General features: G+C 41.4%; 8 protein-coding genes across 10 annotated transcripts; 5 read left to right on the top strand and 3 right to left on the bottom strand.

Moving 5' to 3' along the window:
- The first annotated feature begins 661 nt into the window (after positions 1 to 661).
- LOC129593627 (uncharacterized) lies at positions 662 to 3,217 on the top strand. 2 transcript variants are annotated; one of them, XM_055490044.1, is made up of 7 exons: positions 662 to 818; positions 890 to 1,033; positions 1,140 to 1,196; positions 1,548 to 1,658; positions 1,822 to 1,992; positions 2,479 to 2,607; positions 2,994 to 3,217. In XM_055490044.1, exons 1-7 carry the CDS (start codon positions 782 to 784, stop codon positions 3,068 to 3,070), a joined length of 726 nt encoding a protein of 241 aa, XP_055346019.1. In that variant the 5' UTR covers positions 662 to 781; the 3' UTR covers positions 3,071 to 3,217. The 2 variants fall into 2 exon arrangements, with proteins under 2 accessions (XP_055346019.1, XP_055346020.1); XM_055490045.1 differs by having other exon boundaries at positions 692 to 818; positions 899 to 1,033.
- A 953-nt stretch (positions 3,218 to 4,170) lies between these two features.
- Positions 4,171 to 6,798, top strand: LOC129593622 (uncharacterized). Its single transcript, XM_055490034.1, has 2 exons — positions 4,171 to 5,206; positions 5,817 to 6,798. Exons 1-2 carry the CDS (start codon positions 4,621 to 4,623, stop codon positions 6,440 to 6,442), a joined length of 1,212 nt encoding a protein of 403 aa, XP_055346009.1. The 5' UTR covers positions 4,171 to 4,620; the 3' UTR covers positions 6,443 to 6,798.
- On the bottom strand, positions 6,687 to 11,629 carry LOC129593464 (zinc metalloproteinase nas-4-like). The gene is made up of 9 exons (XM_055489791.1): positions 11,600 to 11,629; positions 11,051 to 11,111; positions 8,404 to 8,525; positions 8,027 to 8,060; positions 7,798 to 7,936; positions 7,635 to 7,726; positions 7,444 to 7,566; positions 7,051 to 7,290; positions 6,687 to 6,985 (listed from the first exon to the last, which is right to left on the bottom strand). The coding sequence occupies exons 1-9, from the start codon at positions 11,627 to 11,629 to the stop codon at positions 6,822 to 6,824; spliced, it is 1,005 nt and encodes a 334-aa protein (XP_055345766.1). The 3' UTR covers positions 6,687 to 6,821.
- Positions 8,769 to 11,062, bottom strand: LOC129593620 (uncharacterized). The gene is made up of 2 exons (XM_055490032.1): positions 9,701 to 11,062; positions 8,769 to 9,342 (listed from the first exon to the last, which is right to left on the bottom strand). The coding sequence occupies exons 1-2, from the start codon at positions 10,790 to 10,792 to the stop codon at positions 9,115 to 9,117; spliced, it is 1,320 nt and encodes a 439-aa protein (XP_055346007.1). The 5' UTR covers positions 10,793 to 11,062; the 3' UTR covers positions 8,769 to 9,114.
- A 554-nt stretch (positions 11,630 to 12,183) lies between the features above and the next one.
- On the bottom strand, positions 12,184 to 14,170 carry LOC129593624 (transcription factor Sox-21-B-like). Its single transcript, XM_055490038.1, has 2 exons — positions 13,462 to 14,170; positions 12,184 to 13,076 (listed from the first exon to the last, which is right to left on the bottom strand). Exons 1-2 carry the CDS (start codon positions 13,786 to 13,788, stop codon positions 12,468 to 12,470), a joined length of 936 nt encoding a protein of 311 aa, XP_055346013.1. The 5' UTR covers positions 13,789 to 14,170; the 3' UTR covers positions 12,184 to 12,467.
- A 332-nt stretch (positions 14,171 to 14,502) lies between these two features.
- LOC129593625 (uncharacterized) lies at positions 14,503 to 16,437 on the top strand. Of its 2 annotated transcripts, XM_055490040.1 has the most exons (6): positions 14,503 to 14,712; positions 14,802 to 14,957; positions 15,039 to 15,169; positions 15,798 to 16,040; positions 16,179 to 16,231; positions 16,301 to 16,437. In XM_055490040.1, the coding sequence occupies exons 1-6, from the start codon at positions 14,676 to 14,678 to the stop codon at positions 16,395 to 16,397; spliced, it is 717 nt and encodes a 238-aa protein (XP_055346015.1). In that variant the 5' UTR covers positions 14,503 to 14,675; the 3' UTR covers positions 16,398 to 16,437. The 2 variants fall into 2 exon arrangements, with proteins under 2 accessions (XP_055346015.1, XP_055346014.1); XM_055490039.1 differs by having other exon boundaries at positions 16,179 to 16,408.
- Positions 16,438 to 16,612: 175 nt separating this feature from the next.
- LOC129593621 (uncharacterized) lies at positions 16,613 to 19,620 on the top strand. Its single transcript, XM_055490033.1, has 9 exons — positions 16,613 to 16,749; positions 16,820 to 16,847; positions 17,093 to 17,332; positions 17,408 to 17,667; positions 18,047 to 18,223; positions 18,290 to 18,440; positions 18,547 to 18,676; positions 18,868 to 18,919; positions 19,191 to 19,620. Exons 1-9 carry the CDS (start codon positions 16,672 to 16,674, stop codon positions 19,344 to 19,346), a joined length of 1,272 nt encoding a protein of 423 aa, XP_055346008.1. The 5' UTR covers positions 16,613 to 16,671; the 3' UTR covers positions 19,347 to 19,620.
- A 346-nt stretch (positions 19,621 to 19,966) lies between these two features.
- On the top strand, positions 19,967 to 22,444 carry LOC129593631 (probable glutathione S-transferase 7). Its single transcript, XM_055490051.1, has 7 exons — positions 19,967 to 20,227; positions 20,358 to 20,450; positions 20,889 to 21,004; positions 21,367 to 21,474; positions 21,631 to 21,661; positions 21,817 to 21,979; positions 22,103 to 22,444. Exons 1-6 carry the CDS (start codon positions 20,095 to 20,097, stop codon positions 21,939 to 21,941), a joined length of 606 nt encoding a protein of 201 aa, XP_055346026.1. The 5' UTR covers positions 19,967 to 20,094; the 3' UTR covers positions 21,942 to 21,979; positions 22,103 to 22,444.
- The last annotated feature ends 233 nt before the right edge of the window (positions 22,445 to 22,677 follow it).

The raw sequence follows: 22,677 nt of genomic DNA, 5'->3' as shown, positions 1-22,677 counted from the left end.
AATATGAGCTTTATTCATGAGCAAAAGTGATTCGCAGAATGGGCGTTTTGTGACGCAGTTTCCTGCTTCAGCACTTCCTAATGAAGGCACCACGCGCTGATAATGTGTGATGTCGGCTCGCAAAATAATTACCAAGGGGATATTTTCCTTTTTGAGCTGTGTTCGATTCTTTAAAACAAGTTTTATTCATACAAATAGTACAAGGGTAAATATAAATGCAGGGTATATCCATGTTAGGGTGTTTGGCAGCGGCTATACCACGCAGGAAACTATATAAATCAATTAATGTGTAAGCAGGCTTCATATCAACATTAACGTTAACAGGTATTAGGTGGTGACTCCAGAATTGTACTCGTAGAAACTGCCAAAACGCAGAAATTAATGATTGTAAGCTCTGCTCTGTTATAGTGATTTACGCTGTACATTACACTAGCGTTCACGTGCAATAAAAGGAAATCGACAAAGCAGATTATAAAATGGGACGACATTTTTCTTTAAAGTTTATGTTTACGGATGCTGTATACGTGCACGAGAACCAGAGGTATGCCAGGTCATGACTTTATCATATTATTAAACATTCCTGAAATCATCAGATTTGAAGAGGTTTTTTGCCGTTACGATGCACATAGTTTAAAGACGCTGCCTAAGCAATTCTATATAAATTCTTTTGCTGTCTAACAATATTTTGAGATATTGACCACGGTAAACACTGATCACGTTCTACCGTTCAGATACTCTCCAGTCAGAGAATTTGTGACCTTTGCAGTATTAGTTAGAAACAATGTACTGCTTTGGCATTGCCTTGCTGATTTCTCTAGGTAAATTTTTAGTGGAAATTAACGAATTTGTACAGTATGCACAAGATAATGCATCTTATTAATTTTTTCAGTTCTAGCAGTTGGTCATGCTTCAAATGCTGCAAGCAGCATCTGTGATTGCTCTGGAAAGCTAGCCAGCATTCCTGTATGCGCAACCGATGGTTTTGAATATCATAATATCTGCAGCCTGAAGGAAGCCCAAAAAACAGATCCAGGTACGTGGGTTATCGTGCACTATTTTCCTAACAAAGTGTGGATAAAAAGGCCGGGACTTTTAATAAAAGATTTACACTGATTATATATGTATATTAACTTTAACAGGGCTTGGACGACGCTGTGCCGGGCCTTGCAGTGGCACACACTGTAATTATGTACCAAGTAAGTCATTGCTGACAACCGGGGCGTTCCTATAATAAGTGCAAACTTTAAAAAATAGAACAGCAACAGTAAAAAATAGTAAGTATCGATAAAATTTTATACAAAGTACGAGGCAACAAGATAAGAAAAAGATACCTTAGAGCCAGTTAAGTCATTCACCCGAGTAAAACAACTTGCAAAAAAAACGTTAACTTAACGTTAGGAAACGGCTAAAATTGACACACATCCGTTAACCAGCGGTACTTAAATGTTAAACTAACGTTTTTCCTACAAGCTGTTTTACTCGGGTCAGAGAAATTGGTACACTTGCAAGGAGATGCAGTTCCACTGAAGACTTGGCTACTGTTGCAGAATTCTGCAACACTCGCTCCCTCGAAGCATCAAAATCATTCACAGCAGACGATTTTCACGGTATCTCATCCCCACAAGAGCTGGTGGAACTCCTTGGAATAGAACATGCCGGTAATCAGCAAAAAATCTTTGGCCATGTTTGCGGATTGTGGTTAACAGCACGCTTCGTGTATGCACCAAGACTCCGATATCACTTTTGCGCTTTAGTGAATACGTATATGGCAACCGTAAAACCCGGTATCTTGGACGAAAAAACTAGATTATTTTGTTTTAGGTTACGGTGAAGAGCACTTGAAACGATGCTTCAATTCCGCCATGCAACGGCCTTCTAATATTTCGGGATCGGGATCAGGAAACCCGTCAGCAAGTGGCACAGGACAAGGCAGTCAGCCTGCAGGAATTAACGCCTTCTCGGCCAGCGGAAGTGCCTCGAACTTGGTAGCCGGTGAGCACCTATGCCCTATTTATCGAGCAACATAATTCATATATATACCGCGTCACATATTCACAGTTTACTGGTTTCTTCGTGTTCAGCAGCAACGGTATCGAGCAACATAATTCATATATATACCGCGTCACATATTCACAGTTTACTGGTTTCTTCGTGTTCAGCACCAACGGTTACTTATACTACGGTTACAAATTCCGAAAACAACCGAACCCATAGTTTAATACTAAGTTAACGCAGTTACTAAGATATTTTGAGAATCATTTTTAATTCGATCATTTTTATTAGTATAAATCAGCGCAGGCATTTTGTTATGTATAATGGCTGTTGTCGAAATAAATATATTAAACGTATTAAACTTTATGATGGTAAAATTGTGTGTCTACGGCTTCGTCTATTATATACTTACTTTTATTTTTCCCGTGGTGGACGAGAGCAAGCTGAAGTTAAAAACTACTACCTTGAGTTTATGTCACATTTTAGGAGACGCATTCCAAACATGGCAAGGTAAAAGCTATCCCTCTCCTTTCACAAAGGTCTGCTTAACCGACAAAACCGAGGTGACCATGAAGGAAGCCATTTGCAAAATAAGGAGCAGTCCCGCTAAATCTAGTATGTATACTTTTACCACACTTTACCTTTCTGATGAGGCAATGGAAAGCGTCAGGATGCTGTTGCTAATAACTCGATTGGCATTATAGCAATTTATAAACCTCATAAAGAAGAAGATAAAATTGTAAAATGTTTTCGAAATTTATAATAATACAGATGATTAATGACTATGTATAGCGCCACATTACGAGTGCTTAGCTGTTTCAGTGTGATGATAATATGATCCGAACTGTGTTATATGTATTTCTCTAGCTGACGCATATTTGCTGTTAATTTTGAATTGTTATCCAGTTTTATGCAAGCCGGTTTCATAATTTACGATTTTATTATGTTTGATTAAGCGCATGTGCGTAAACGTAATGGTATTGTGTTTTTCGATATTTCAGAACTTGGTGTAAGGTGCCTTGGAGCATGTAAAGAATGTTCGGCTACCCCCGGATGTCCTACTGCAGTGGTACATTAGTTTGGCGTCAGCAAGTAGTAGATGCATTTCAAAATTTTCTTTGTTTGTACTTATTATTGTGCCATTTCACGCCGTAACCATAACCTAGAAGCATATCTTTGCTTTTATCTGTTTAGTTTTTTTTGCATTAAAGTACTCGGTAGTTGATTAGCCTGCCGAGTAAGTACTCTTTTGCCGAGCTATGCCGCCCAGTGCAATCCCAGTTCATTGCACGACATTTTCACAACGTCCTATGTACGACTCCATACCTCAATTCGAGATCTAAAGGATTTACGACCGAAGTGCAATCCATATAGCAGTGACCTTGCAGTGATCAACGATGTTTATGTGGTCCTTCCGGCAGCTCAAAGCTGCCGAAACGACCACGTAGCTCAATTAGCATAAAAACTAGCTAAGCACGGATGAAAACTGGCTTATGACTATTGCATTTTGAAACGTCACAGATCGGATCCACTAATCGTATCCGATTACTTTCTAATGTGTACTTAATTTAGCTGCTTGGTGTTTTTTATTGCTGCTTTCAATGAAAAATAAACTTGAACTGAACATTGACAAGTAATGCCGTGCATGGTAGCAAATTAAAGCAGACACATGTAATCCCAATGGCATCCATGGTAACAAGCTTTGGAGTGACCACTGGGCCTAAAATTAATAATCAAGATGGCAAACGGCCCACAGTTTACAAACACTCGCCGCGCAGAAAAGATTATGTTATATCTTGGAGCAGCAGAACTGGACGAGCAGAAGCTGAGATCTTGCGTTATGGTCGAAATTCTGGCACAGAACCAGATAATTAATTAGTATTCAATATTCATATAATAAGTTATAGTAAATTATTATTAGCACAGTTAGTGCAAGATAAAATACAAGTACAAGTACATCCATATTATGCTTATAATACAGTATTCAAAATTCCACAGGGCTTGAAATTCCACAGTGTATAATACTGGGATTTGTAAAAAGAATTCTGTTCTACTTGATCAACACAAAAGTTCTTTTTAAAAATTCGCAGAAGCTCAGAAAAAGGCACAGAAACTTATAGTGCAGTAATGATAAATTAAAATTAACTGATGTCAGAATTACTTAAGTACTCGTATTATTGGAGCGTTCGAAATGCACTAACAAGACGTTTTGCTATTACAGTATACGAGTGCGCAGTATAAAAAAGTTAGTACTTACGTGCTATAAAGAGTAAAGACTAAAGAGTGGATTTGATGTGCTGTGCTTGCTGACTGGCTTGGTTTCGTTTCCCAGGGATCGAGATTGCAGACGCCTATCTAGCAGAAAAAATTCATGAATTGGGCATGCAGGTTTTTCGTTTCGAATCCGTTCTCACCTTTTGAGCAGGAAAACCCTCGTAATTTTTGTCAGTATTTCTTCTACGAGAAGTTATTTTGGTATTAATTTTCTCTTTTTCTCTGTGCCTATATTCATTTACTGAGACTGGCAAAACTTTTAGTTGGACATCTGTGTGGTGGGTTGGCTGAGAGCGTGTTGCTACGGTGGAGTGTAGTGCGGTGCCAATCCGCATTATCTGCTCAGTCAGCGCAATGGACGAGCCACTGACCATCCTGCGCCGATCCTCTGCCGTCCCTAACTTTGTTCACACGTTTAATAATGTCATCAAGGGCTACCTGAATCTCCCTGAATTGGGCATCTCCGAGTACGAACACAGTCTCCTTCCTCCGGATGCGAAAACAGAGGACGAGTTCGATCCGCTGGTTCTGCCTAACATTATCATCCGCCTTCTGAAGGGTTGTGGTCAAGCGTACGTGCGGGAGGACAGTTGTTTCGATATTCTGCGCAGTCTGGCCATCCGCAAATGGCAGGCGTACTGCCCAACCGATCTGCCGTGCCCCTTCACCGCGGTGACCGGTGAGTGTGCGGAGAACGCCGTCACCGCGTCGTCAACGGAGGCCGTGCCAGAAGTGAAAGTGGAGACGCCGCGCATGGCCCTGCTGGATTTTCACTCTCTGGCCCCGGTCATGAAGGCAGAGGTGATGGTGGTCCTGTTGAACTGCTGGATGATGAACTATCTGATTAGGACGAATTACATCGAATCGGTGGAGGATGATGTTTTGAGAATTTCGCCCATTGGAACGGACCAGCGGGGCAATACGTACTATTATCTCTGCGGTAAGTGCAGGGCTGTCATCGTCTCTCGAGAAGTGAAATTAATTGTTTCTTCGTACATTCGGCATCAGCGCCTTCAGTTTATCTTTATCGTTTTGGAACGGGTAATCTTTTTGTATTTTATTATTTCGTTTTCCCACAGCCACAGGGATCACTGCAGGGTGAAAACAATACCGCACTGGTGCACACTGAGAAATCCCGGATAATAATTACTTCCAATAAACGGGCTTCTAAATTTCAGGCTGTTTCATTGGGTATTGGTTTTCTTTCCTATTATGACCATAATGAACTGCCGCTATTTTGTTGGTTAAAATTTAAAAGAGAAATGTAATTCGAACAAAATACCTACAGGCTAAACGCCCACCGATGCTGAAAGAAGTCAAACTGAAATTTTTAATTCTGGCTCAGTCGGTAAACGAGAATTTGCAAATTTTCTTTCTGTTACTGGACAGTCTGTGCTGTTACTACTGTTCCGCAAAGAAAGGGTACGTACTCGTAAATCATAAATTATTAGTACAGGAGTCAACAAAAATAGAATAGATTTGTGTGAATTCCTGGAGTATGGCTCCCTAGATGAATTTGCTTTGTGATCAGTAATTTTTAATGCATTCAGGAACGAGGCTGTACAAAGAAAGCAACGCCGACTACGATTCCCTTGGAGGAAAGGGCACATACGATTGGGAGCTAATAGCGTCGGAACCCGAACAGTTTACCCAGATTGTAGCTAACCTCCGAAAACTGGGCAATAGCACCCGCAACCGATCACTGGTCAGTCATCTGGAAAACAAAATTCTCCCTGGCCTCCATGAGCATTTCGAAAATCAGCGCAACCATGACCTCGAGCGACGCATGACTTTACGCCGGCGTCGGTCTGCCGCGGCGCAGCTAGCGCGAGAAAAAGCCCGCCAGGAGCGGCAGGAGGTGCTGGCACAGCGAAAGCGCCCTAAATCTCCAATGAAGGCCGATGAAGCCGTGGACGGTGACAGTCCAGTAAAGAAATTGTCGCGAGCGGAGCGCTATCAGCGACGGGCTATGATGCACGAAACCTTCGAAGTTCCTATGTTTATTGCGCCATTGTTTACGCGGCCGCCTGCGGAATCAATTGAGTCGTCGGAAGTAAAGGTCAGACGCAAAGCCCCTGTTTCTGTTACGAATGCGACTAGGGAAGAGTTGATGAGTAAAGCCAGAGTGTTGCTAGCCCAGTATTTGAAGAAAACGGATTATGATTGGCCCGTGTGACACAGACCGAAAGGAACCGTTGTTTTTATATGATCTACCTTTATTAATCGGACTGCACGGAAATTATTCTGGTTTTCTTCTTCACTTGGTGAAATTGATTAATACGACTATGTTGTGATATAACATTTAAAATTTTGAAAAGGTTGCCTTATATTGTGATGGATTTTGTTTTTGTCAACGTCAGCTAGACATTACAGTTGGATTTTTTGTAAACTGTAGCTTTTATAACATATTTGCAGGCATTTATTTGATTTTTATGCTGTTGGGCCATGTACTGGATTGCTGGCAAATGGTGAAATAGTACATTTTGTGACTTGAGTTGCTGTTAAAAGGATCAAAAAAGCAGTAAATTGATGAAACTGTTGCCGGTTGTCCATGATTATAAAATAGCGATAGGTCGAATCAAAAATGGCCGTCGACTGGAAGCTTTAGGTTTACTCGGTTTGTGAAAGAGATCTTTGGCAATACTGAAATTGTTCAAGTCATCCAGATTCCAGGATGCAGCGTCGGCTGTGATGCTCTTATCCTTTGCATCCGCATAGGCTACAAATCCCAGAAGTTCACACGGGTTCCATTTTATTACAACGGGGTTGACCATATAGACTTACGATCTAAGCAGAAGAGAGAGCTGCATCCATAATGCGCTGTCAGGCCTTGACAGTCACCTTTGCTAAGTCGCGGCAGATTCCCCACAAATGCACCGGGATTGATGAGATTGTAGGCGACGGTGCCTTCAATGGCGAATCGATCTTGCGAATACATTGTGATGGAGAGGTAATCGAAGGGAAAATTCTGGTATTCCACTTCTGACGGTTGATACTTCCGGAACAGATCCAGCGTACGGAACTCTTAATAAAGTAGAGCGATAATAAAGCAGCTAGTACTCGTAACAGTCTTTTGCTTTCTGATATACAAAGGCATAATACGCTGATGACAGTGTGACCTTTTACAGGTATGTACAATATTATAGCATAAATACTTAATGGACGCTTTGCCAATACCTGATTTTACATTTTGTGGTTGCACCAAAATAAAATTGTCTCTATCTGGTCGGGAAAATTCATTACGCAAACCCAAAGCATTGCTAAGAAGCTTCATAATGTCTCGCTTAGAATCCATGCATCCTAAAAAAGATGTACAGTATTCAAAAATAACGATTCGAATATCAGTTATATATATTAGCGTTGATTACCGCCGGTTCCGGGAAACATAACAAGTGGTTGGCCCAGCCCACCTCGCGTTGTATCGCGTCCAGGCGATGTAAAGCAAGTTTGCTGTAATGTTCTGAAACAAACACCAACAACAGAAAAGCTGTTAGCTTTTATTATCTTTAAAACTATGAACTCTTGCCACACCCGTCGTCGGTCGGTGTGATTAGCAAGAAATCCTCTCCCATATCGGTGCGCGAGTCGAATTCCGCAAATCTGACACAGTTATTGACATCTGATGAAATCTGGCTCATAGCTTCCCGAATCGCCGTTCTTTGAAAAGGAGCTGTACAACACCGGAGGGGAAAACAGTGCTTATGTTATGCGAAACATATGACGAAAATCTGTCTTTTTTCATATAAAAAGCTCCACTCACTGTAAGAGGAATCCAGCCGGTAAGGAATCCTGCTCTGAAAAGAATTCATGTAAGTACTGTAAACTCGGGTTTAACTGGAATTTACAATGTCGGCACTTCATGATCAGATCTGTTTGCACGACATATAACTCTTGTATACAGTTTAAAGCACAAAGAATAAAGATAATATTAAAAGTATACCGTTTATCTTGATTTTTCTTAAATTTGAAAATATGTAGTTTTACTTGCGTACGTGAACACAAAACAGCTAACAAGTTTTTACGGGAAGTACATTATACGTACTGTATTTGTGTATGGATGTTTTTAACACAGATGTGAGATATGCATATTTTCAGGCAAGTGTAAATGATTTAGAGCCGACTTATTAATAAACTTACCGATGACCATCGTCCAAATTTTGTATCGCGATTCAAAGTAGACCGCACTTCCGAAATTTGGCGCTGTGATCCATTCTTAACGGCAGAATCAGATATCGTGTTATCGTCGACTTTAACTAAAACTGCACATGCAGATAGTTTGAAAAATATGAACAGCACAAACGACCTCGGAATAAATTGAAAGATTGTTGTGAATTTCACCAAGGACATTTTCAAAATTTGAGCTTCTTTTAAACGAACTACAACGTTGATATGCTATCTAAACCTCTTCCAAAAATCTGACACATCACAAACAATTAACAGACATCGTGTGAATAACTTGATATCGCAAAAAAGTCCCGCTGTAAACGACGGTTCAATCGTCAGAAATGAAAGTGTAGGCAAAAAGTTTATTTCACCTTCATGATTTACAACAGCTGCACAAGACGCGCCCACGAACGGATGTCAAAGAACAAAAAACCGATCATTCCGTTATGAGTAAGCGGCGAACTGCGAAACACAACCGCAGATTCCTGTACAACAAAAAATATGTGCTTTAACGCTAACGAACAACATGGATAACTGATCCTGCAACAACGCAGGGATTTAAAACATAACAGTCGACGTCACACACGGGATTATGGCGCATCGACACGACAAAGCCAAAATAAAGACAATTGATTACAGCACTGCTTGCCGAACATACAGCATAATCAGATACCCAGTGTGTTCTCACTCGGCTAGCCGTCGTGGCGGACGACCACGCTGGCGTTTGGAGAGTGTGTTCAGCGGATTCGGCGTGCTCGGTGTTTCGGGATTACTGTCCACTGGTGTGATGGAGGCTGCCGGACTGGGAGGAACTTCGCTGCTTTCCGACTGGATGCCGGCACGTGTTTTAAAGATTTTTAACTTGATGCTTCCTCCTTGATCCCGGCCAGAACCAAAACTGTCCACCGGAGTCTACACCAAAATAATTTCTTAAATAATGTGAGAAACCGATATTAACGCAAAATCCTTGTGAAAAGCAACTTGTTCCCTTAAAAATTAAGTGAACTAAAAACGTTGCTAACGCTAACAAACCAATATTTTAAATAACTTCGTCAGTTTCCCGGGTGCTACAATAAATAACTAGTAACAGAAAAAATCTGAAAGGTCACATACTATAAATAATAAAGACAATTCAGTTTAGTAGTTTACTATTAAAACTCTCATTTCCAGAACACTTAAACCAAATCTAAAACAGCTGTTTTCTATTCAAGACTGTTTAATAGCTTAAAACTCTCAGCAAATTACCTAAAATGACGTACTAACAGTTTACCTTTGTAAATGAGGACGACGCGGCATGCGGAGCTTTGTTCGTCAGTAGTGTTCTTAAACGGTGTCCCGTTTCCATTGGTGGTTTCTCCGGTGGTTTGGAAACAGTGGGTGTTTTAGGCGTCTTTGTCGTAACACTTGTCGTCAGTGAATGCTTGCCGCCAGCAGGAATATCCCGATAGCCAGTGGAGTTCTTCGGTTTCTTGGTCACCATATTTTTCTTCTTAGAAAGCTTCTGTTTTACATTCAAAATATCATCGTTATCTGCACGAGCCTTCTGCTTTTTCTCCGTTACTGTGTAAGTCCTTTCCACTGGTTCATCTTCGGTCTCCAGCATCTCCATCTGACTGCTCTGCATACGATTTAGTGTACTTATCTGCTTTTTCTTCTGCATTTTCTCCTTTTTCTTCTTAATCTCCGGCAGATGTGTTTCGGAAGTTTTGACAGGATTGGTGAAAGACATCACCGACGATGACGAGAAAATCCGATCACCGTCTTTAATTTTCCTTCGACTAACCACCCGCGGGGTACCGACCTGCCGATCAGCCACCCCATAATTTCCCGTCAAATCCCATCCGTGCACCACATTCCCAAGACCAAAGTCTGCTGACAAATACCGCATCTCCAGATCCCGAACCAATTTTTCTTTATTCTTCAGTTCATATTTGAGGGTCTGCTTCATTTCGGCACAGTCGACCAGACGGAGATAGGCGGTCTGTTGTTCTTTGCTGAACGACGCGAAATTGGGGGGCAGTGATGTGAGTTTAGTGCGAATGTTGTCCATGGTGGTCGGGTTGTTCCTGGTGGCGACCGCCTCCGCGAACGCCATTTCATGCGACAGAATCGGATGGTGGAGATCAACACCTTTAAGGAAATGGAAATTGTTGGACAACAGTTTGGGATGGTCGAGGAGACATGTGGGGGGCGGTTCGGGTTGTTTGGCTTGGGGTGAATGAGCGTCCGAAAGGACTGGGGGGTGCTCCTCGGTTAACTGATGCACAGATTCCGATGAATTATTAGCAATGGCATCAAATCCAGTTGTGGCAATCGCTTGGAGTTTGGCGTTATGATTTCGGTCCGTCATTTTATAAACCATAAACAACACTTCACAAATCCTGCGAACGTCGGTAAATTAATCAGATGGAGCCAGATGGCGAACCAGGCCTTCAAACTTATCTTGTACAAGGCCTCTCAGGAAACCTTTAGCGGTTTAGAAACCAAAAACTTTAGAAAGTGTAGAAGGATAAATTCGTCAAACGGCTGAAATTCTAAACGTTTTAAGTACGTAATAACGAAACTGTAAATTTTAAAACTCGAAATCACTTACAATTAGGTAAAACTTGTAAGTACTTACGATTTTTAATAAAATCTCTACTCGAAATCTGCAGCTGACACTGAACTGATAGCACTGCTGGCTGTCATCCGTGGCGGGTGCTTTCTTTTCAGAGTTCGCAGCGGCGGTGCGAAAAAATAAGAGACAGAGGAAGCACAGGTAGCAAAATTTTATTACTACTTACTCAGTTTATTACTAACTACTCTACTTCGTACAATACAGATACATGCAGTTTGTTGGGCTAATGGCATAAACAGTTATCTTTTGCTGCTGGCATTATTACCTAAATACGCAGTTACTACTTACAACTTTGTGGAGGGTTGGTCGACGAGTTGGGCCGGCATGGACTTCGGCGCTTCGCTGTAAGCGGTCTGCCGGAAGACTACCACGACACGACGGAATCAGTGCGGAATTTACCAGAGGCCTGAAGTCAGCCGGCTTCCATTCTAGAATGGAACTAAAAAGTCTGTCTCTGAAGGATAAGAAAAGGCCGGATGTGATCTGTCTGTCAGTGATCATACTTATACCGTGGGCGCGCGGAAAACCGCTGGCCGTGGATGTTAGTGTTACCTGCGTGGACACGCTGGCGGCCTCGTACATCGACCGCACCTCCGTGAACGCCGGCGCAGCAGCCGAACTCGCGGAAAGGCAGAAACTAGCGAAACACGCCTGGCTGCAACCAAGATACGATTTCGTTGCTGCAGCCGCCTTCGAAATTTACGGACCTTGGAGAGACGGAACTAAAAGCTAGTGGATAAGGTTGGAAACGGTATAGCGATTTCCACTGGCCAGAAGCGGGCGAAAGAGTTTTTTAAGCAGTGAGTATCTATGCAAATACAACGGGGAAACGCGATTTGTGTAATGGGCACGATCCCCCGCTCAGGATAGCATAGAGGAAGTTTTTCTTTTGTAAACGCCGTTTTGTTTGGTACATAGTTTGTACTCGCATTATGATACTCATCAAAGGTTGAAGAGAACTTACTACTTTCTTATAAGCAGCAAATCACCAAGCTCCACAACTACAAGCAAATTGGCAATTTTAATTCTGGAACACTACTATCGAACTTAAATATCGAAGTCGATGGTTTATGAATGGTAATTACTAATTCGAATTCCGAAGTACGTACTATTTTTCCCATTTTAATTTTTGCAGCCCTTAAGGCTTACCATTAAGACTGCAAAGTTCAAACTGGAATCGGCTATTACTGATTTAAAACACAAAAGAAAGCTTTATAGAAAATGGGCACTTTCATCCCCGCTCACACAAACGTACGGTATAGAAGATTAGAATTACACCATGCGATAACAACTCATAGAATCATGCCACTACAGAAAAAACACAACGACAACGTACTGTATTTATGCGCTACAAAATATTACAACAACCACTGCAATTTAAATTAACAACACACAATCACAACTTCAACAATGTTGACCGCTATTTTGACCTGGATTTTATGTCCACTGTCGCTTTTCTCGTGTTGTGCTTATGAATGATGGAGTCAAATTCTGACACTTTCTTAACAACCAGAGGTGGCGGGATACTCAATGCATCATCGCCCAACAAATATGCCGAATAATCCTCCAATTTGGCAAACGTTCTGGGACGCTTCGGCGTCCCCGTCGATTTTGTTAGCGGCGACTTCGGCAGAGGACCACGGTAAACACCGACTGGCTTAGTCGGACAAAACGAGCCAGGTGACCGACCAGGACCAGCTATAAGTGGCCAGGACTTCGCCGGCACCGGGGCGGCTGGCGGATAACGACCTAAGGAGCGGCCAAACGCCGGTGAACGGGCACTGGACGGGCAAGGCGAAGATGCGGCCGACAGTGAACGGCGCGGAGTACTGGGAAAATCCTCAACGGCAAAAGCCCGCACGGATGACACGCCGACAATCGGCATTTCGAATGGCAGATCATCCGGTGTGCTGATTATAGAATACGATACTGGGCCAGGAAGCAGCTGTTTCGGCGCGGAATGAGCGCGCACTTTTTTCATGAGAGGCTTCAATTTACGTTGAGGACGGTATTTGTAATCTGGGTGATCCTGAAAATTAATTTCCTTAGACCTTAAGTATCAACAGTAACTTCAGTCAACGAAGTGGATGATCCGCAGGATCGCATCATGAAATATAAAATTTATTTGTTAACAGTTAACTTGTAAATTTGAAGTACCATATTACCGTGTCACAAAAGTGACATTCGTATTAATCGAAAATATGTGGTGCGAAAGTAGCAAAACTACCACCGCTATGCAATAATGGTAAATTTACTACATAATGTAGTAGCAGTGGCTGATTTATCCTAAAGAACCAGATGACAAGGCATCAAAAAGTAAAAACGTGGTAGCTCACATAATTATATGGATGCAAATTACGCTGCCTAGGTATCTGGTAGGAAGTACTACTAGTAAGAATCAAGATTATGCTTGCCAGCATGTGTTGAGTATGGATCTTCTTGGCCTCCTCAACAAACGGTTGTTTTTCGGCTGGACTAAGGAGTTTCCATTCAGCGCCCAATATCTTACTAATGTTGGAGTGGTGCATTTTGGGACTGTCGGCTGACATCTGACGACGCCGCTCATGCGCCCACACCATGAACGCGTTCATAGGCCGTTTAATGTGCTTTTCGCGCAGGACAGCTTTTGAATCCAGCACGATGCATTTAGATTCCTGTGTGGATGGCGGGGGCGTAGGAGCTAGGGTTGGGACTGGAGCGGGTGTGGTGGCGGGAAGCGGGGAAACTGCGGGTTCTGCCATTGTCCGAACGATTACAAAAACAAAGGAATGGGTACTCAACTGTCAGCCAAATCCAGAACGGTTCCGCTAATTTAAAAGCCTGTACGACAGTAAGCTAATGATATTATTGATATGGAACCAATGACAGAATTTAGATTGTAAACTAAACAACGGAATACAGAGACAAAGAACAAACAAACAAGATTACAAGAAGCCTGAGAAGGCCCAGAACAATCCAGACGGCCCAGAACAATTCACTTCCAATTTCCAACTGACGATGCTGCCGCAGCGTACGTGGATTTCGAAATTTCAAGTGCTGTCTGCACCAACAATGATCCATTCGTTCCATATGCAAGACACCGCCTAGCGTGCCGATCCTTTTCGCCAAGGGAACTTCCTTGAAGGCTTCCACGCCTGTGCCTGTGCTCCACGACATTTCGTTTCCCGTATTTTAAAATTTGAAGTACTGTTGTTGTGTTCTAAAATGTTAAACCTTTTTTAAATACGTTTTAATCATTTTAAGACTCTTTAATTACATTTTTAACAGTATAATAAGTTGTGTGACTTGTTAGACTGACGAGCGTGTTCGTTGTGTGTGAGAATGAATACACGCAAATCGTCGCCTAGGGTGGTGGCAGTATCGGCAGTAGAGCCGCATAATTTGACATAACAATACCGTCAATCCGTATACTTACTTATAGTAATAACATAACAGAACTGTGCAGTGACGCGAAACCAAAACAAGCGGAAAAAATTTGCGAAATTTAGCCACGCGACACACTGATATCTATATTATACGAGTATACTGTACATGTAGTTTACGTTTAGTATTATTTAAAGTATTGTTGTTAATTTCTTTCGATCTAAATTTTTGAATTTGTGCAGCATTGATTATCCGAAAAAGAAAGATGGATGAGCTGGACTTACTGCAACTTCTTGATTCCGGTACGAAGATGCAAATGACAGTTCCAGGTGGTTTCTTTGCAAATTGCAGGTTTTTGGATCAGCTGTTTGCAGTTTGCTTTGCTTGCTAGCTTTTCCTATTGGATCTTATGCTCATTCTGGCGGTTTTGAAGCATTGTGCAAGTTGACGGATACTGGATTTCCAAACAGAACTAATTTGAATCTTTCGTCACCCGAAGCATTTTCCACTTTGGATAGACTAATATTGTCGATTTTGGACAATACTGGTACTGTGCGTCTTACTCTTACTTTAGCATTAATTTTGTTTTTTTCTGTACTCACAGAGTCACAGTTACTTGTTAATGCAGGGTCACTGCATATTCCCTTTCTTCGGGATGCCTTCCTGAATGCCGATACCATAAAAATAATTGCGGAGATCGATGCAAGATTGCACATAATGATGAGCAACCATGTTGCAAAACGAGCCAGCTTGCAACAGGTAGGGATGCACCAGATGTTAAAATCGACGAAACATAAGGATAACGGATAACGGGACACGTAAAGCATGTGTTGGACTACGACCAGATACTCGTAATTTTAATAAAATAGCCAAAATTTTGTTAATGGTCATCCGGAAAAGCGTAATTTAGCATTGTTTTATAAAACGTTTTATAAGGTTTTAGTTTTTAATGCAGCAATACTAGACTAATATAAATGACAATTTAATACGTTGTAATGACAAGACAGACAGCGTGTAACATTTGCAAATCAACCAAACACCAAAGAGAGAGGAACAAAACAATTTCCGCACAAAATATCAGAATTTCCACGCGTCACACACACTAGATGGCTGGTCGCATAGACTAAACAGTTTACCTACCTAAATCAGGTTAAATGCAAATTTGCGCAGAATGATGGCGGAAAGGCATCCATTTGCAGTTTAATGTTGTTGCTCTTCAATTTTATTGAATCCATAATAGTGTGCTTACGTATTTGCTTACTACTTAGTAGTATTTGATACTTCAAATAAATGAAACATATAAACTTTATAGTGAAATATGTAAATCGTTAGTGAAATATGTAAACTTTACTGCAGATTTTGAATTAGAAATTTTTTTATCTCACAGGGCAAATCTTTGGCTTCCACCAGTGCTCAGGTTTTTATCAAGCATCGTTATTCCCTCAACATGCATGATATTAACTCTGCCATCTCGTCCCATCAAATGGCAGGACATTTTCCTGTTGTTTTTGCATGCATGTGTCGATTTCTTGGAGCCACTCTGGAACAAACAGCACGATATTATCTATTTGGACAGTTAAGGACTGTTTTAGGGAGCGCCGTGCGGATGGGCATAATTGGACCATTAAAAGTATGCTCCGCTGCTAACTAACTCTATAGCTAGCTGCCAGAAAAATGAGTAATTTGCATATGAAATAACTGTATACAGTATACGATGGCTACAGTAGAAAACATGTTAATCCGGAACTAAAACTGCTGTTTTATACAGGGCCAAGAAATACAAAACCGTTTTCAACGAGATCTGGTTCCTTTATCAGAAAAGTATGCACTATGGAGTTCGTTATGCAGATTTCTTAAATGCTATAAAGCTGTGTTTCTTAATTATCACAGATATCTGGCAGTTCCGGAGCCATGTATCTGCAATCCAGTTTTGGAAGTTATTCAAAGCGCACACGATAAACTTTTTGCAAAATTATTTTATTCGTAAACGTTTTTCTGGCCTTTTAATTTTGTGTGAAGTGCATCATAAATACCTGTCGATGCGTTGTAATCCTTAAAGACCATGACGTAGCTTGTAAAACAGGTGTTGTAAATGTACCATGCACGACTTTTGAGTCGGCTAATCGGCTGGACAATGGCATCATAACTCTCTGTGGCCGTTGAGACTTTCAAGCTGAATGATAAAAGATCAGTACAAAAAGATTCAAAACAGCATTTTTTGAATTATACCCTCGCGTTTCACAAACGACAATTTTGCTACCATGGCAAGTGTGATTGCTATGTTGCTTTTTTCAACCGACTTCCTGATGGCTTACGCCCAGGATGGTCAAGACAGTCAGGTATGCCTAAATTGTATTCCTGACTGCTTAGTGATTGCATTGAATTGTATTAGTTTTGTGGATTATTTAGGTGGCATCACCAGTTCCGGCTTTGGCAGGTCAGTTTGTGTTTTTCTAAAACTTTCGTCTCGTATGTTTATGTCGTTTAACTAAATGCAGAGTTTAATTCTGACCTTCTAGAAAAGATGCATCGCTTTTGGTGAATATTAGTATTATTTACGAAGTGTGTTTACATATTCACCACTCTTTAGCATAGTTTCTTGAACGCATGGAACAGCCTATTATAAACCATCGCTCTAAAAAACCGAACCATATTTTTCAAATTTTTTTACTACACTTTTAGAACTGCGAAAGCAAAATCCTTCGCTATCCGCTCCTGAAGGAAGATTTCCCCAATTGTTCTTAAACGAACAAAACCTGTTTTCTGCCGATCAGCTGTTTAATGACGGTCCTCCCGTACCTCCTAGCGCTGCGGATCGTCAGATTCCCACGCCGCCTCCGCCCACTGTCTCAACAGCGAGTCCCGTGCTGCCTAGTCCACCTTCGGCTGCAGAGGTTTTGCAGGCCTTGCTGCCCATTCTAAGTACGATCAATTGATCATTCACAACTACGGTAATAATATTTTTGTCTCAAATAATCATTTGTCTGTGCACTATAGCCGTGGCGAAGACGGTAGGTGGTTTGTCCTTGGGAGATGGGCCGTTAGGTGGACTGCTTGGCAGTGGATCATGGGAAAACGCGCGATATCTCCCATCCTTGTTAACTACGATGCTCACTCGACCGAATGGCTTCCCCGTATTGCGTATTCCACCGACAGTCAGTGGTAGTCTGGTTAGCCCGACTACCGGTCCAGCGGTTGACCATGACGGAATAGTGCAGATCCGGTGCAATGGTGTACGATCTCCTGTTTGCGAAGACGTAAGAGCTTCGGGATCCATAAATTGATGCAGCTAAATTTCTTGAAATTTTGATTTTCATTCTCAGGACTGGTCCGATTGCGCTTAGCGTTATAAATGCGAAATACTAGTACCAGTATTATTATTATGGACACGCGTACTTAGCTAAATATTTATGATTAAATCAGTGATAGTGTGTCTGCATTATGCTGTAGTTTGGTTTGCCTTATATGAAATGCTTTGTGTTTTGTTGTGCTGGTTTTTATTATGCTGGTAATATTCGATCTTCTTTTGTATTATGTTTAGTTTGGTTTTGCTTTAGATATAGAGTATGATTTTACTGTGCTGGTTATGAAACTGATCTTATCAATATAATCCTGTTATGGTGAATTTATTTACAGGCGCCTTTTGACAGAATTATTTCTGTTGGTGAAAATATCATGGGAATCAAAGACAATCGGGTTTACAACATCTTACCTGATGGAACGCCGTCGGATCCAGAGCCTGTGGGATTGGATCCAGCCTTGGAGGGCATGAGCGCGGCTGTCAGCCTGGCTGGTTCGCAGTACATCTTCCACGTAAGAAACGCACCTTGATTGGCTTTGTCTGATTTGTTCACAATGCCGTTTACCACACGGTGTTAGGGGGATCAATATTACAAATATCTCGATAATGCGGGAGACAATGTCCAGAGTGGAATGGTCAGCCGCCCCATCGCCGGTGGGTTTCCCGGCATACATGGACCTATTGATGGAGTCTTTGCTTTGACCAACGACACCTACGTCTTTATAATCGGTTAGATCAACAGCAGTCGGAAATTTTAAAAATTATGTTAAGCGTCCGTTAGGTTGCGCCGCATAATGCTCAGGTCAGTATGTAACGTGTTGTCTGTATGTTGCAGGGAATAAGCTGTATTATTATCAGCCGCATGTTAATCCTCCGGTTGATCCGGATTTCAGTCCACAGATGTTGCAGTCCATTCCGGGGGCTCCGTCATCGGTGGACAGCGTTTTTATGCTGAATCGTCGACCGTACGTTACATAGTTTTGCAAATTGTTTCGCTTGTTTGATTTGCCGAATGGTATCAAGTAAAAGTGCAGTAAACGCGAATACTTAATCGAAACCTACTGGGTAATGTTTTCGCTCGCTTTGATATATTTATGAGTGCTGATTTGCCGGAAGTTGTGGTTTTGCGGGTTGTAAAACTTCTTTCGTTGTTTAGGGTTCTTTATCGCCAGGGAATGCTGTATGAATTGGATCCCGGTCGAATGAAAGTAAGTAGTGTAGTTGGTTAACGGCGCTATTGTTCTTAGGTTACGTTTTTGTCTGATCTAAGTGATACATACGGTAGTTCAAGTTGGTTTTTCCAGTTGGTTTTTCGTGTTTAAATGCATACTTGCTTATACGCATCGTTGGGCATAATTGTTAAATAAGTACAGTACATTTTATGGATTTTTCTTTACATCCTTCTTTATGGAGTCCCTTTTGCATTTTTTCATTTTTATCAATTGGATGGACTTTTACAATGTTTTATTCCATGGATAGATCAAACGCAAAATACCACTGAAAACCGCGGATGGGCGAGGCTGGCTGAAGTGCACCGCGGATCAGAGGCAAGACTGCATTACCGTTAGAGTCCCCACCAGTGAACAGCCTAACGCTCTGAAACGGAAACCTCGTCAGAGATCAACTTTACCGTGACTGTGCACATCTTGTCGTGGTCTAACTGAATTTTCTGAGTATCATTTTAGAGAAGAAAATATTTGCAGCGGAAATTAAATAGTCCAGGTAGCTGAATGGCTGTGCAGAAGCTTGAATGCTCTATGTCAAAGCTTTTCTTATAGCTTTGCCATCCTGTCGGATACGATCACATGAGATATGTTATTTCTGGAAAATAGAAGTCTCCTGTGCACGTGACGATCATTAAAAGATTGCTGTTTTCGTGAGCGTGACAATTAAAGGCGCAGAGAAGAAGCTTATTCCTTTGCTGCAGCCGCAGGCTGACGGATTCTAATCCAAATTAATAGCACCAAGACATCGGTATTATAGTTGCAGCGAAATAACGGTGGCCGTGACATAAATCGCACAGCGGTAGATCATTAAATCGATAACACAAATGGCCAATATATCGAAAACTTACTGGAATACCGTACAAGTGTAACATGGCTCTCCACGTCACAGGAAAGGTCTCCAATTCGTCCAGATTTTCTGCGCCCACACCTACATGTAATGTAATTGCACATGTAGTTTATATAGGAAAATGGTTTAGATATCGATTCGTTTTTATGTATTTGCAGCTACCTGTCTAAGCGTGTATATAAACATACTGCCAGAATTCTGAGCGTGGCGTCTGCATTCGTTTCTGTATTTGCGGTTGACGGAATCCGAGTGAGATTTGTGCCGACGAAATCATTAATCTAGCTGGTAGCGAAATTTTACGTTTGCAACAATGCCTTCTTACAAAGTTAGCTACTTCGATATGAAAGGTCGCGGTGAACTCGCCCGCCTGGTTCTGGCTGCGGCCGGACAGAAGTTTGAAGATAACCGTTTGGCAAAAGGCGACTGGGGCACAATGAAACCTGGTATAATTGGCAATAAATTAAAAAGCTTCGCGAGAGCGTGGCCAGACTGTGGTTATTGTTTTCTCAACATGCATATTTTATTTTTGCTGTTTCTGTTATAACTATAAGCACTAATATACTTGTTTCTAAGGCACTCCTTATGGACAACTGCCGGTGTTGGAAGTGGACGGAAAAATGTTGGGACAGAGCGGCGCCATGGTTCGTTATGTGGCCAGGCAGCACGGTAGGAAATTCAAAAAGCATACTTAATTTTTTAAATTACTGTACTGTTATGCACAGCTGTATATATTGCAACGGCAACGTTCTGTTAGCAAAAATCTCATGACTGCACCAGCTCGCGACCCACTGTGTTTGCAATGTTTTTAATGTTTTCAAAGTGAAAATTGTTTTCATTGATACTGTTATCGCGTTATTAGACGTCCCTAACGGGAAAATCAGCTCGCCCTTTTCGTGCGTGACGGAAATTGTTATAGCTACCTGTATGTGTTGCATCTTCGCCTGCAAAGGCATACTGTACCTATTTTGTACAGAATTTTCGTGTATTCCCAGATGTGTGCTAGATAGCTGTGCATGTTGGGGTATTTCAAGGTCGTGTATGTGGCACCGGTATTGATTGATTAGCGCGTCACACCATGACTTGGTTGTTTTGTGTGTTATACAGGCCTGATGGGATCGGGAGCATGGGAAGAGGCTCTTATCGATTCGTTCAACGATGCGGCAATGGACGTCTTCCAAGCCGCTATGAAGGTCATATACGGAACCGAGGAATCTCAAAAGGTATTGTTGACGGTCATGTATTTATATGATTTAAAAGTTAAAGGACAAGTATATAATAAATGTGTAGGGTATACAATATTCCTCTATAGTAAATCGAAAATAAGAAGATCGTGCATGGTAAACGCAGTGATCTTGAAAGGTCAGATTATCTGCGATGTAGTACTAGTAAGTGAGAGAACGATGCAGTTCCCAAATGCTCCAATTACAAAAAAATTTCGCCGCCAGTAATTCTGCTAATTACCATTTTCTCATTAATGTAGGTCATATCGTGATTATTTCAGTTTTCGATAAGCACAACTAGCTTAGCGGCTGCATTAAATGAAATTTCTTGTTCTTTTACGAATACAAAATTTGCTTGTTAGGCTGCTGAAGGAAAGAAGTTCAAGGACGAAACCGTTCCGGGATTTTTCAAAATCTTTGATAAATACATCCAAGAACACGGGAAGGATGGACATGTGGTTGGAAATAAGGTAACTTATCAAGATGATAATCGCCACAATAATATTACTGTATTTGTTGTTCCTATCAAAACAAGTGCGAGTACTAGTAAGTACTGGAACATTATTAGTATGGTAAAATACTGCTGTTGTATAGTACATACTATGAGTCTGCGCTCTTTTTTACAGTTGTCGCTGGCTGACCTGGCGCTTTTCAACGGTATGTATTGTAATGTTGTACACTTTTTAATTCTGCTTACAAATTCAGCAGTGTAAACACAGGCAGCATCTGAGCATTGTCTGCCTGTAAACACAAGATGGAACAAGTCTGGAAAAAGGTTTTTCATTTATTGCTAATGAAGTACATTTTTACAGTGGTCGATCAGCTGATTACCATACAGCTGACTGGTGCGGACTGCGCGGAGCAGTTTCCCAACGTCAAGAAAGTGGTGGACACCGTAAAGCACGACCCGAAAATCGATGCATATCTGAAGAAATGAAATATCACTCCACCGCTTGTGTAACCTTACAATAAAGGGTACGTTTAAGTATTTCTGCAGTTGTCTCAGCTTGACTTTCTTGTCAGTTTTAGCTGTGCGCTAGATCGTCTGATTGCTTCTGATTCTGATTGTGAACCTCTAGTGAGTTTTTTTGCTTTCAGACACGATAACCACCCATATTGCAATCATCCAGCTTATGTTTTTGGAATTGGCGCACTCAATCGTATCTTTCAACGCTCCTAAACCACAGAATCTAAAATTATACGTCTATAACCCCTTGACATTTTCAAGTTGTCTTTGATGTGGTTCAGTAAATCATTTCACATACACAAACCAAAAGTTTTTAGAATGAATAACTTGATATGCAAATGTTAGCGCAGGTCTTTGTTCTGCAGTCTTTAACTTTTTGATGGTACAAATACTGGTTACTTAATTGTATGCGTTGTTTCCAATTACTGAAAGGCACAATATACACCTGTACCAATATGCCCTTGGCTTTATTGTCTACGCAATATTTCGTATGTTAAGCGATTGAGTAGTATTTCTATGAATTGTTTCGACGTTGCCGGAGCATCTGCTAGAAACTGCCCGATTATGATTGTTAACCCGTAAACATTGTCGTGCCGAATACCGGCATTATATTGCACCGTATAGTTCGTGGACACTGGACGACTGGTATTTTCCTCACACTAATAAGCTGGGTTATACGCTTATCACAGTTACTCACAAACAAACC

Source organism: Paramacrobiotus metropolitanus, unplaced genomic scaffold, assembly GCF_019649055.1.
Source record: "Paramacrobiotus metropolitanus isolate TYO unplaced genomic scaffold, Prichtersi_v1.0 Parri_scaffold0000062, whole genome shotgun sequence".
Classification (NCBI taxonomy): Eukaryota; Metazoa; Tardigrada; class Eutardigrada; order Parachela; family Macrobiotidae; genus Paramacrobiotus; species Paramacrobiotus metropolitanus.
This window is presented reverse-complemented; position numbering and strand designations above follow the sequence as displayed.

What these genes read in the sequence shown, in the direction of transcription:
- LOC129593627 (XM_055490044.1), top strand. Translation starts at nt 782, where the DNA reads ATGTACTGCTTTGGCATTGCCTTGCTGATTTCTCTAG. An exon ending in ACACTGTAATTATGTACCAA is followed by an intron (nt 1,197 to 1,547) that starts GTAAGTCATTGC and finishes CTACTGTTGCAG; the next exon opens with AATTCTGCAACACTCGCTCC. An exon ending in GAGCAGTCCCGCTAAATCTA is followed by an intron (nt 2,608 to 2,993) that starts GTATGTATACTT and finishes TCGATATTTCAG; the next exon opens with AACTTGGTGTAAGGTGCCTT.
- LOC129593622 (XM_055490034.1), top strand. Translation starts at nt 4,621, where the DNA reads ATGGACGAGCCACTGACCATCCTGCGCCGATCCTCTGCCGTCCCTAAC. An exon ending in TACGTACTATTATCTCTGCG is followed by an intron (nt 5,207 to 5,816) that starts GTAAGTGCAGGG and finishes TAATGCATTCAG; the next exon opens with GAACGAGGCTGTACAAAGAA.
- LOC129593620 (XM_055490032.1), bottom strand. Translation starts at nt 10,792, where the DNA reads ATGGTTTATAAAATGACGGACCGAAATCATAACGCCAAACTCCAAGCG. An exon ending in CGTCGTCCTCATTTACAAAG is followed by an intron (nt 9,343 to 9,700) that starts GTAAACTGTTAG and finishes ATTTTGGTGTAG; the next exon opens with ACTCCGGTGGACAGTTTTGG.
- LOC129593464 (XM_055489791.1), bottom strand. Translation starts at nt 11,629, where the DNA reads ATGTACGAGGCCGCCAGCGTGTCCACGCAG. An exon ending in TATGTTTCCCGGAACCGGCG is followed by an intron (nt 7,567 to 7,634) that starts GTAATCAACGCT and finishes CATCTTTTTTAG; the next exon opens with GATGCATGGATTCTAAGCGA. An exon ending in CTCTCTCTTCTGCTTAGATC is followed by an intron (nt 6,986 to 7,050) that starts GTAAGTCTATAT and finishes TGGGATTTGTAG; the next exon opens with CCTATGCGGATGCAAAGGAT.
- LOC129593624 (XM_055490038.1), bottom strand. Translation starts at nt 13,788, where the DNA reads ATGGCAGAACCCGCAGTTTCCCCGCTTCCCGCCACCACACCCGCTCCA. An exon ending in TCCATACTCAACACATGCTG is followed by an intron (nt 13,077 to 13,461) that starts GCAAGCATAATC and finishes ATTAATTTTCAG; the next exon opens with GATCACCCAGATTACAAATA.
- LOC129593625 (XM_055490039.1), top strand. Translation starts at nt 14,676, where the DNA reads ATGGATGAGCTGGACTTACTGCAACTTCTTGATTCCG. An exon ending in GTCGATTTTGGACAATACTG is followed by an intron (nt 14,958 to 15,038) that starts GTACTGTGCGTC and finishes TTGTTAATGCAG; the next exon opens with GGTCACTGCATATTCCCTTT. An exon ending in AACGAGCCAGCTTGCAACAG is followed by an intron (nt 15,170 to 15,797) that starts GTAGGGATGCAC and finishes TTTATCTCACAG; the next exon opens with GGCAAATCTTTGGCTTCCAC.
- LOC129593621 (XM_055490033.1), top strand. Translation starts at nt 16,672, where the DNA reads ATGGCAAGTGTGATTGCTATGTTGCTTTTTTCAACCGACTTCCTGATG. An exon ending in ACCAGTTCCGGCTTTGGCAG is followed by an intron (nt 16,848 to 17,092) that starts GTCAGTTTGTGT and finishes CTACACTTTTAG; the next exon opens with AACTGCGAAAGCAAAATCCT. An exon ending in TGGATCCCGGTCGAATGAAA is followed by an intron (nt 18,920 to 19,190) that starts GTAAGTAGTGTA and finishes TTCCATGGATAG; the next exon opens with ATCAAACGCAAAATACCACT.
- LOC129593631 (XM_055490051.1), top strand. Translation starts at nt 20,095, where the DNA reads ATGCCTTCTTACAAAGTTAGCTACTTCGATATGAAAGGTCGCGGTGAA. An exon ending in TTATGTGGCCAGGCAGCACG is followed by an intron (nt 20,451 to 20,888) that starts GTAGGAAATTCA and finishes TGTGTTATACAG; the next exon opens with GCCTGATGGGATCGGGAGCA. An exon ending in GAACCGAGGAATCTCAAAAG is followed by an intron (nt 21,005 to 21,366) that starts GTATTGTTGACG and finishes TTTGCTTGTTAG; the next exon opens with GCTGCTGAAGGAAAGAAGTT.